The sequence below is a fragment of the Stomoxys calcitrans genome, chromosome 1, assembly GCF_963082655.1.
Source record: "Stomoxys calcitrans chromosome 1, idStoCalc2.1, whole genome shotgun sequence".
NCBI classification, from domain to species: Eukaryota; Metazoa; Arthropoda; class Insecta; order Diptera; family Muscidae; genus Stomoxys; species Stomoxys calcitrans.
In genome coordinates, this window is record NC_081552.1 from 55,333,789 (window position 1) to 55,346,507 (window position 12,719).

The 12,719-nt window shown below is 37.9% G+C and overlaps 1 protein-coding gene across 2 annotated transcripts in view; it reads left to right on the plus strand.

Annotated features, from left to right (window-relative positions):
* Positions 1 to 12,719, plus strand: part of LOC106094588 (aldo-keto reductase family 1 member B1) — a 36,859-nt gene that overhangs the window by 21,729 nt on the left and 2,411 nt on the right. Inside the window, exons 2-5 of one of the 2 annotated variants that reach the window (XR_009396448.1) lie at positions 1,410 to 1,552; positions 1,631 to 2,114; positions 8,434 to 8,642; positions 8,726 to 8,830. Coding sequence is in view for 1 of the 2 variants with exons in the window: in XM_059360406.1 (XP_059216389.1) it covers positions 1,410 to 1,552; positions 1,631 to 2,114; positions 8,434 to 8,642 (836 nt within the window). In the remaining variant the exon portion in view is untranslated. The remainder of the gene's footprint in view (positions 1 to 1,409; positions 1,553 to 1,630; positions 2,115 to 8,433; positions 8,643 to 8,725; positions 8,831 to 12,719) is intronic. The other variant, XM_059360406.1, reaches the window with a different exon arrangement.

Below are 12,719 nucleotides of genomic sequence, written 5' to 3' on the forward strand. Positions count from 1 at the left end.
AAGACCCAAGATCGATTTATACGGCAGCTATATCAGGTTATAGACCGATTTGAACCATACTTAACACAGTTGTTGGAAGTGATACCAAAACACCACGTGCAAAATCAACTGGGACGATAATTGCGCCCTTTGGAGGCTAAAGAAGACAAGATCCAAGATCTGTTTACATAGCAGCTATAACGAAACATGGACCGATATGGCCCATTTACAATCCCAACCGACATACACTAATAAAAAGTATTTGTGCAAAATTTCAAGCGCCTAGCTTTATTCCTTTCGAAAGTTAGAGTGCTTTCGACAGACAGACGGACGGACATGGCTAATTCGACTTAAAATGTCATGGGGTCTTTGAAGCATATTTCGAGGGTTTACAAACAGAATGACAAAATTAGTATACCCCCATCCTATGGTGGAGGGTATAAAAATAAAAATTACTTAACAGTTTAAACGTACATAGAAATCATAGCTACTCATAATAACAATAAATTGTTAAAAAAATACACAGAAATAATAGAATGGGACAAGCAGGCTTCTTTTAAATTTCTTCTACAATTTAAGACCAATGTGATTATCAGGCCTGTTCCGATTTTCGATAACGCAAAACGAAAAAATTTATTTGCTTTATTTCTTGCAAACCTTGTAACGTCTGTGTTTGAATGTATACTAATAAATAAATCTTTTATCAGCTTAAGACCCTTAATTGGCATATCGCTCTATATGACAGCTATATCTAAATACAGTCCGATTTTGCTCAATTTTGAAACAGTGAAACAGTGAGTTGTTTTAAGCCTCCCGGCATCTGACCCAAATATGGTAATGATCGGACTGTATTAAGATATAGCTGTCATATAGAGCGATATGAGTCAGATCACACTATATAGATATAGCTGTAATAAAGACCGATCTTCCGATTTAGGGTCTTAATCCCATAAAAAACAGATTTATTGTCTGAAAATGTTACTTGTATATGAGTACTCGGGACCTAAATAAAATATGATTGAGACCAGCCTCTATTAAGATGTAGCTACGGATATAGTAGTGAGTTATAATAAACTAGGATGATTATTATATCCATATAAAACGATCGCTCGATTTAAAATCTTGGCCTTATAAAAAGCGCAATTATTATCCGATTTCGTTGAAATTAATGCCGAACTTCATGCCTTTTTACTTTTTTTTGTTTTGTCATAAAAGATATCATAAGTGATTAGAAAGCATATCATTGGTGATAAGGAAATTTTTATCATAGCTACAAAACACCCTTTTTAACGTTGAAATACTTTAGCTTACTTAAGCTTTTACCAGCGAATGGCAGCCTTTCTGTTATAGTCTTACCGATATTTAGGTAGGTTATAAGACAGAAATTTTAAACTAATTGTTTCTATGCTATGCATTATGTTTTATTTCAGAGTCCCAAGGGTGAAGTAGCCCAAGCTGTAAAAGATGCCATTGATATTGGTTATCGTCACATTGACTGTGCCCATGTCTATCAAAACGAACATGAGGTGGGCGAAGGTATTGAGGCTAAAATTAATGAAGGTGTGGTAAAACGGTAAGTAAACAACACAATTAATAAATAAACACTTCAATAATAATAATTGAATTTATATTATCTTTCAAATTCAATCAGTGAGAATCTCTTCATTACGAGTAAATTATGGAATACCTATCACAGTCCTGCCTTGGTGCGTGGTGCTTGTGAGACCACCTTGAAAAATTTGAAATTATCCTATATCGATATGTACCTGATTCACTGGCCCATGGGCTACAAGGAAGGCGGTGAATTGTTTCCCGTCGATGCCAATGGCAAAACTGCTTACTCCGACGCTGATTATGTTGATACCTGGAAGGAAATGGAAAAATTGGTTCAAGATGGTTTGGTTAAATCCATTGGTGTTTCGAACTTCAATAAGAAACAAATTGAACGTGTATTGGCTGTAGCCACCATACCACCAGCAAACAATCAAGTTGAATGCCATCCCTATTTGACACAAAAGAAATTAATGGAATTTTGCAAATCGAAAAACATAGCCATTACTGCTTATAGCCCTTTGGGTTCACCCAATCGTCCAATGGCTCAACCAGGCGAGCCTGTGTTGATGGAAGATCCTAAGGTAATATAATTAATAAAATATTTTGATGTTTAGTTTAGTAAGAGAACTGTAATTTAGAAAGGTTTGCATATTGTGAGAAATTCTTGACGTTTTCAGTATAAGGACTATGCATTGTCATGCTTGAAATACAAAGCTTTAAAGAAGTAGTGCCTCTAGTATCTTGACTATTGGCGGGAAAGCCGGTCTCTACGCACTGCTTTAACTTGAATCCTTCGATGGCTTCAGTATCGAAATCACTCCGAGAATAACTAGACTGCTCAGAGAAAGCTTCAGGAAACTTTTGGAAGCTAAACTACCAGCTAATCCAATTGTTTACACATCATGGTTTAGAATAAATGCCTAGCCCATCATAAAGGGTGAGAAAAAGATATGTGGGTGCCAACGCAAAGAAAAAGTATGAAAAATGTAAAATATAAGCAGAAATTACGAACCTAATTTTTGTACATGGTATATCCCTTCTCAGAATTTCTTTGCGGCTGTCGATATGCCACAGACCTCTGCCTCAAAAACGTACACTCGTCCGGCAGACTCAACGACTTACCCAAGTTGAGAATCAATCAGTCAATCAAATTAATTTACGTACACATGCGTCAAGCAAATAAAATGCCTATAGTCATCTAATCATCATTAATGTATGCATATTTACTTACTGTTTTGGCACTAAACTTCTATGGAATATAGATTTTTAGTGCCAAAAAATAAATAAACTTCAATGTATTGTCCCGATGGAGTCCTTTATCGGCAAGGGCTGCCGCCTCAGTGTACAACACACTTCAACAACAACAACAACAACAACAACAACAACAGTGGAATATAGATTATTACCATGAGAAGGCTGAAAGACCTAAAAATTGTCGGAAATTCATATCAAGAAAGTTAACATAAAGAAAGCCCATCATAATTTTTGTGAAACCAAAAAAGTTTTACATGGCCTTTGTACTCTGTTATATGCGAAAATTGCTTTCAATCGTCGATTCACGCTTTAAACCAGAATTTGCGTGGCGATTTTCCCTATATAGTCTCATTCTTCTCATAAAGTAACATGAAATCTTCTGTTTTTGGATACTTTTATCGAGTAATCCTCGTTTTGGTCTATCAGATTCATGCCAGATTCTTTTGCGTGTGTTAAAAGCTCTTAACTATAACTTCATTATCATTTTCGAACTCTTAAAGCCGTATTGTTAAGATCTAGGTTAGTTGAAAATAAAATTTGCTTGAATTATGGCACGTTTTTTCCACACTTGGTTCCAAATTATTACTGATTTGCGACCCAAAAAAAATATATATATATATATTCTTGATCGTCTTAACATTTTAATTCGATTTAGCCATGTCTGTCCGTCCGTCCGTCTGTAGAAATCACGATAGCGATCGAACGCGTAGAGCTACCTGCATGATATTTTCCATAGATACTTCTAATTGATATAGGCCGTCGAGGATCGAAAATGGTTCAGAACGGTTCAGATTTGGATATAGCTCCAATATAAAATGGTCTTCGACTTGATTTCTTGAGCTCCTACAAGCTGCAATTAGTATCCGATGGGGTTGAAATAATGCACATAGTGTTCCGTTCCTACTTCCAACAATCGTGCCACGTGTGGTCTGAATCGGTCTATGACGTGATATATCTCCCATATAAACCGATCTCCCGATTTGACATCTTGAGTCCCTACAAGCCGCAGTTGTTAACCGATTGAGCTAACATTTTGTGCGTAGGGTTATGCTATGATTTCCAACAATCATGACAAGTATGGTCCAAATCGGTGCATAACCTGATATAGCTCCTATATAAACCGATCTCCTGATTTGAAATCTCAAGCCCCTTAAAGCCACACTTTTTTCCAATGGGGCTGAAATTTTGTACGTAGTGTTCTATTACGACTTTCAACAATCGTGTCACGTACGGTCCAAATCCTTTGTGTAAATTTTTAGCAGAATCCCTGGTGGTGAGTTTGCAAAATTCGCCCGGCTGAACTTAGCACGCTTTTACTTTGTTCGATTTGGTATGCTCAAGAAGTCAAACCGGGAGGTCGGTCTATATGGAAGCTATATCAGGTTATAGACCGATTCGGACCGTACTTGGGACAGCTGTTGGAAGTCAAAACAGAACATTAGATGCTAAATTTCAGCCAAATTACACAAAAATTGCAGCTTCCAGGGGCTCAAGAAGTCAAATCGGGAGATTGGTTTATAAGGGAGCTATATCTAAATCAAACCCGATATGGCCCATTTGCAATCCCCAATGACCTACATCATTATTAAGTATGTGTGCAAAGTTTCAAGCGGCTAGCTTTACGCATTTGGCCGCTATCGTGCTTTCGACAAACAGACGGACGGACGGACGGACATGGCTAGTTCGACTCAGAACGTCGAGGCGATCGATGATCGGGAGACAACTGGGAGCCAAATCGGACAAAGTCAAATCGGGAGATCGGTTTATATGGGAGCTATATCAGGTTATACCCCTATTCGGACCGTACCTGGCACAGTTGTTGAAAGTCATAACGGAACACCGCATGCAAAATTTCAGCCAAAAAGTCAAATCGGGAAATCGGTTTTTATGGAAGCTATATCTAAATCTGAACCGATATGGCCCATTTCCAATCCCCAACGACCTACATCAATGCTTCTGTGCTTTACGCGTTCGACAGCTATCGTGATTTCGACAGAAAGCGGACGGACAGGCATGGCTAGATCGAGTCAGAATGTCGAGACGATCAAGAATATATGTGCTATATGGGGATATCGAGATGTTACAAAGAGAATGACTAGATAAATATAATCCCATCCTATGGTGGTGGGTATAAAAATACCATTGACTACGGAAAAATATGCACCTTGACATATTTGATGTATACCGATCAGCTTAGAATTACTTTCTGATTCCCTTTAGTTATGTTCGTCTGACTTTGCATGTATTCTTGTAATCAGGGTACAGTCGCATTTGTGGTCCGATTGTCCTAACATTTTCTCTTTTTTGGTTCAAGGACGAACGCTATTGATTTTGAATAAAAATCTGATCAGATATTGATATAACTCCCATATATATCTTTCGTCCGATATGGCCTTTGAAGTAGAGCTGGCAAACTATCGATAATCGCAACATTCGGTATTTTCGATAGTTTTTATAATAAATATCGATAGTACCAATCTATCGTTAATTTTCCATCACTTATATTTCAAACGAAAATGAGAAGTAAAAATCAGGAGATCGATTTATATAGATACAATATCAATGCACAGACCAAATAAAACCAAGGTTAATAAAGTCAGTTGCAAGTCATGAGAGAAATCATTGTACAAAATGTAAGCCTAATCGGATGAAAACTGCGCCCTCTATAGGCGCGATGTATCTTAGAGGATACATTCAGTGCCGGATTGCTAGTTTTTGTTAGATTTGCAAAAAAGTTTACTTTTACGATAGTATCCATAGGAAAAATGTCAATCGATATTTAGTCAAATAATTAAATATCGATAGTGCCATCGATATTTTGCCAGCTCTACTTTGAAGGCCGTAGGCGCCACAACTATGGTCCGATCATTATAAATATCTTTACAAAATGAAATGTTTTATTTGACGTCCCAATACGTGTGCAAATATTCATTAGAATCGGTTCAGATTTAGATATAGCTTCCACATATATCTTTCATCCGATATGGCCTTTTAAGGCTTTAAGGTTTTTAAGGTTTTTTGTTGAATAAACGGAGTGTACTTAAATTTATTTGACTCACTGTATGTGTATCGGCTGTACCCGTGATGCGAGAAGTTGAGACGTCTCTCCATCTGAAGGATTACGCGATGGCGGCCTTCTCCAATATTGAGAGGGCATTAAACAACGAGGAGATGGGTCGACAGTCACCGCCCTGACCAGCACGGGGAGACAGAACACGGCCAAGATTCTCTTCTGGACACTGTGGATGTGGTGGGCAGTCTGAGGAGGGTTTCAGGAGACAGGGACTGGATTAGGGCTATACTGCGACACACACAACATTTCAGAGAGAGCTATGTGCCATAACGATAGACGCAAAAGAAATTCTGGGAAGGTATTTACACTTTTCGAAATCCATTTTTGGTGCTGATGTTGTAGCCACATTTGTATGTTGAGGTAGCCGTTCTCGTTCCGGTCCATAGGACCGATCGTCGCGGGAACGTTATGACCATTGGTTTTTAAAAGACGACAATAGATCGCCTTGTCACGTCCAGTATCACAGGTACTCAGTATTTAAGCACGATCCGTTGCCGTCCTCTCACTGAAACTCTCCCTTCGATACCGCTTATTGTCCGCGACTGTAATTGCAGCTACTCCGTATACGATGCATTCCACTAACCGCAACCTGAGCTTCTAGTTATGACGATGAACACCAAACAAATTTTAGCTCAGAGTTTCAGCTGATGTATGTGTATATGGCGGCCCTCAAGGTCGTGGGCGTGGATTAGCGGATACCGCAGCGCCGTATTGGCGGATACGACAGCGCTTACCTCTTACTCTCCTCTTGAAATTTCTTGTTATCACATATGTCTCACTTTTTCATTTACTTTTCTCATCAGGTCAGACTAGCCACCTTTTCTTAGTGGGCTACCCATTCAACCTTAAATATTAACAATAAATTCCACAGAGAAATCGTAGCATAGAAGTATGACAGTTTTCTAAACATACATTTCTGGTTTTGAAATATACCGGTATGTACATGTTGGAGGAGACGTCTCTACAACTGAAGGAGTACGCGAAGGCGGCTTTTCTGAATATTGAGAGGGCCGACAGTCACCGCCCTGAACCGCACGGGGGTCCAACTGAGTCTCTATGCTACGTGATAGGGCTATCAACGCGGACTTCGGAGATAATGTAGTCAGAAGGCCGGTGATAAGGGAAACACCTCAAGGGTGGGGTGTTCTCGGGATCCGCTTTCCCGAGAGGGAGGAATGGGAAGTGAATCCTGTGAAGAGAATGATACCTCGGTCTTAATAGATTGCTCCAAAATGGAGACAGGGACTGGATTGGAGACAGGGACTGAGATTGCCGGACGAGTGTAATCAGTACACATATGTGGCGGTCCTCAAAACCACGGGTTCTAGGACAGTGATGTTGAAGTTCTTGGCGGAATGTGTGGAATCCCTGAATGGCTTCCAGTTTTACGACATAGTGCTGACATGGATTAGCGCACACGACGGCGCCCTATTGGCGCTTAACCCCTACTATCTTCTTGTAGTTTCTTTTTATCACATACTGACTACCGAGTGAACTCACCTTTTCTTATCTAAACCTAAACAATGAAGAATAAATTGTGATAAATTCCACGAAGAAATCACAGTATAGGAGAAAAGCAGATTTCTAAATGTAAATTTTTGCTTTTGAAGTTAGTTCAAACTTCAAATTTTGTCAGCTGCCACAAAAACGGAACGTAAAATTTTGTTTTCCCTGAATTCTACTTTCCGGTTAAGGCTCTTTTACACGGCATGTTGTTTTTTTATGACATATCAAACTTAACACATAACATGTCAATTAGAGCGTGCTCTATTCCTTCTGACAAAAAAAAGGAAATCAGCTGATTTTGTTGTCAGTCGAATGAATACAACCCCAAATTAAATTGTTTTCACAAATGTATGATTTAATCAGCTTTCTAACAACTTTTTTGCGCATAAAAAATCAGCTCAAATTTTTAGGTTATGTCGTACGAAAATAACATACAGGTGTGATAGCAAAAATGATGAATAGTATGTAAATTGACAATTTTGACAAACATTATCAATTACATGTGAATACAAACGTGACATGGCATACGTTTTGTCAGCTGCTTTGTTTTGGCTTATAAATATACATATAAATTATTACCGAACGTCTTTCGACCGAAAAGGCGCTATTATACGGACATGTACATGCTGTATATTCATAAGCCAAAACAAAACAGCTGACACGTTTTCCTACATATACGGTATGTTTACGAGAGCACAACCAGATCTTTAATATAGATTTGAAATAGGTATATTCGACAGACTTCCTTTATAGAACAGTGAATTAAACCTATTTTAAGACTTTATTAAGATTTGTGAATACGGTCGTTAGGATCTCTTATACCGGGGTTTCAGAGTGACTTGACATCTTACGTAGCATAAAACTTATTACAAAGTGACATGCACATCTGAGGGGGCTGCAGTTAATCGGTTGTGCCAAAGCTATACGACCCTGACCTCTGCATTAAAGTCTTCTTGCACCAAGCGATGTCAGGCTTCTTAAGGATATTGAATTTTTATTATAAATCAAATTAATAAACTTTTCTCCTTATTCAAAATTTCATTAATCTTCTAAATCCATCATTTCAGATTGTTTCCATTGCTACAAAATATTCTAAAACTCCTGCTCAAATTCTGATTCGTTATCAGATTCAACGTGGCAACATTGTCATACCCAAATCGGTTAATAAGGGGCGCATTGCTTCTAACTTTGATGTATTCGGATTTGATTTGACCGCTGAGGATGTGGCCAACATAGATAGCTTCGATTGCAATGGACGCTTGCTACATTTAACATCGTAAGTTTTTAAATAACGCCAAAAATATATTTATGATATGCTATAGACATACCATTGTTATTTTATTTTTTTTTGTAATATAGCGATGCTGGACCGCATCCTCATTATCCTTTCAATGATGAGTTCTAAAGCAACTCTATCTATATATACATGTATAGTATATTACGAAACATCCTTATTAAGAAAGGGTAAACATCAACATTGTGGGTTATATATTTTATCATTTGTTTAGTTTGCTGGCACATGGCTTTTTCACTAATCTAGAGTTTGAGGCTATGTAAGACAAGCGCTCTAGTTTTCCTAATCTATGCAAAATTGTAGCAAACAATTGTTGAATGTTTTAGTACTTCTAAGGTAGTTTATAAAGCCCGTTGTCAATGTCATGCATACTCTAAAATTTAGCCCTACAGTCAGTATTTGAAGAACATGTTGTTTGATGTATGCTAAATTTATGTTTTTTTTTAATAAGAAATGCTTGCTTGATTTGAATGAAAAAAAAGCAAATGATCACTCAAACACTCTAACATATAAAAGCTATAGGCAATTATCATTTCCATACTAAGAGCTGACTGTAAATTCCATTCCATTCCACTCTGTCCTAGACTAATTTTTCCTCACATTTCTGTAGATTAACATTGAACAAAAATTATTTAGACATTTTTTCTACACACCACCATGTGATAAAGGATGTATTGGGGTTTCCAAGAAGAGATGTTATTTTGGTATACAAAGAAAAATTCAACTTTTGTGAGATAAATGTTCGGATGTTTATTTCATTATAGATGAGAGGTATGCCATTAATGAAAAAGAACATCAGTCAAATGACCCAACGACCACGCTTACAGGACCATGCCGAGTGATTCAAAATGATACCTCTTGTTGGAAAACCTTATATATTTAAAGGATTTTCCAATAAGAGGTGTTATTTTTGTATTCAAAGAAAAAATCCATTTTTTGAGATGAATCATCGGATGTTTATTTTATAATAAAGAGGAAGGCATGTAAAATAACACCTCTTATTGGAAAACCCCATACATTGTGCAAGCAGTCTACACTTTTGAAAATTGCAAAATACGGATACCAATTCGCCATCACTAAGGTGGCAGTTCGTGGCTAATGAGATGTTCTATGAGGTCTTGAACTGATCATTGGTTGAAAAGTCTTCTAACCAAAGACGAAATGCGTCCCATAGTGGTTGGTGTGTGTTGCTATTTTTGGCTTTCCTTTTCCATTTGCAATCTCCGATCATTGAGCTCGTCTCAAAAGAGAAACAAGCAAAAATTTTAAACTTTAATGATCTTCGCTCTAACAGACAAAAAACTTAAGAAATAAAAATAAAATCGTTTTCAAAAAAAAAAAAATAATTCATTCAGTCATTTTTTAATTGAATAAGATTTTTTTTTCATTACAGTCGAGATTGAAATTTTTGCCATTTTTAATAAATTTTTAAGTGAAACTACATATTTTTATACCCTCCACCATACGATGGGGGTATACTAATTTCGTCATCCCATTAAGTATATATATTCTTGATCGTCTTGCCATTCTGAGTCGAACTAGCAATGTCCATCCGTTTGTCGAAATCACGATAGCGGTCGAACGCGTGAAGCTAGCCGCTTGAAATTTTGCACAGATGCCTAATATTGATGTAGGTCATTCATGATTGCAAATGGGCCATATCGTTTAAGATTTGGATATAGCTCCCATATAAAATGGTCTTCGACTTGACTTCTTAAGCTCCTAAAAGCTGCAATTAATAACCGATGGGGCTGAAATTATGCATATAGTGTTCTGTTATAACTTCCAACAACTGTGTTAAGTACGGTTCAAATCGGTCAAGAACCTAATATAGCTCCCATATAAACCGATTTCCCGATTTGACTTCCTGAGCCACTGGCCAAATTACGCCCATATTGTTATGTTATGGCTTCCAACAACTGTCCAAATCGGTCAAGAACCTGATATAGCTCCCATTTAAACCGATCGTCCAATTTGACTTTTTGAGCCCCTAGAAGCCTCAATTTGCATTTGCAATTTGCATGTTCTATTATGACTCTCAACAACTGTGCCCAAATCGGTCAATAACCAGATATAGCACCCATATTTTAGCAGAATCCATGGTGGTGGGTTCCCAAGATTCGGCCCGGCCGGACTTAACACCATTTTACTTGTTTAATCAAATCTTGTAAAATGTTGAAATATGGTGCTTAGGTAAATGTAATTAAAGGCTATTTTGTCACCTACAATATAAAGGGAAGAAGATTTCCAAGACCCAAACATCGCACATTTCTACAAATCTATAGGAATACCATGTCAGCCGGTTCTACACGCCGGATTAACATCATTGAAGTCCTTCATCGGCCAAGGTCTGCTGCCTCAGTGCACAGCACATTGCTAAGACAACAACAACAAAAAAATAGGGCACTCCACAATTCCATGGTAGCCGGTTCTTCATGCCGAATTGAACCGATGGATTCCTTCATGCGCAAGAGCTGCCGCCTCAACGTACAAAACCAACAACAACTATTACATATTAAAAAAATTAATTGAAAATTTCAATCATACTTTTAATTGGATCAATTAAAAATTATTTAAACAATTCGATTAAAAAATGTTTGAATCAATTAATTTTTTAATTGAAAACCAGTAAGGAAGGGCAAAAGTCGGGCGGTGCCGACTGTATTATACCCTACACCTACCCCATAAGTATAATGTGTGAGCTATATCCCATTCAGTACCAATTTTGATGGACCTCGGCGGATGTTTTCAGACGTGTTGTTAATGTTCAAACAATTATGTTCAAACTGTAATAACTTCGGTTGAAAGTTAAAACATTATTGCAAATTAGCCTAAATGTGACGTACATATATATGGGAGCTATATCTCGAGCGTTGGGCAAAATTTTGGCAAGATTGGTCATACAACGCCTTTGCAGTGGCTCTTGGCGTGAAAGTCTAGCAATATATACATACTAGCTGACCCGGGCCCGCTCCGCTGCGCCTTCTTTTACTTTATATGGAACAAAAGTTTCCTTGGAATATTTATTTTCAACAATTAAACAGCTTTTAGTGAAATACCATGCTACGAAAATAGTATATCGCTTTACTAACAATTTAACAATATAAGTGCCTTTATCCGAATTCCATATGATCTTTATTGGTCTTCGAATTTAAGTTTGGATGTAAGGTGTACTTTATTCTTAAAATACTTTATTTCAGCCCGCTACTCTCATGATATCTGATTAAGGGGTGTTTTCGGGGGTGAGGTGGTCTCCCAGGCACTTGGCCGTGAAAAATATCAGCATCGTGCTCTTCTTTCAAAATTTATTTTATTTAAACCCCATATTGCCATTGGTTTAGGGGAGTCTACACGATGAGGCGTGCGCCAAACATATGGCTCAAAATAGGTTATCAAATTAGTTTTCTAATCTTAAATACCACATATTGGCATGGTCGAAAATTTTTTATCCTTTGCGGGGTGTTTTGGGGAAGGGATGATTCCCTAAATACATGGTCCTAAATTTGGATATCAAATTCGTATTCGACTTCCAAATACCCATATTGCGATGGTCAGTAAAAATTGCTGTTTGTGGGGTATTTTGAGAAAGGGGTATACCCCCAGAAAATTGGTCCCGAAAGTGGGTATCAATTCGTGCTCTCCCCCCCCCCCCCCATACCTTTCATTTAATCTCCACATTGACATGGTCGCTAAATATGGCCGATTTAGGGGTGTTTTGGGGATTGGGGTGGTCCCCCAAACTCTAAGCCCGGAAAATATGTCAGCAACGTGCTCTATTCTCATATATCTATATATCATTTATTTCAACCCCATATTTTGGGAAAGGGGTTGACTCCCAGAAAATTGGTCCGAAAGTGGGTATCAATTCTTTCTCCACCCCCCAATACCATTAATTTAAGCTCCACATTGACGTGGTCGGTATATATGGCCGATTTAGGGGTGTTTTGGGGATAAGGGTGGTCGCCCGGAGTGGAACACGAATCCGATATTTATTTTCAAGACCAACTCACTGAGTGGCCGCCCATCCCCCAAAAACAACCCCAAGTCGGTCATGTTTGC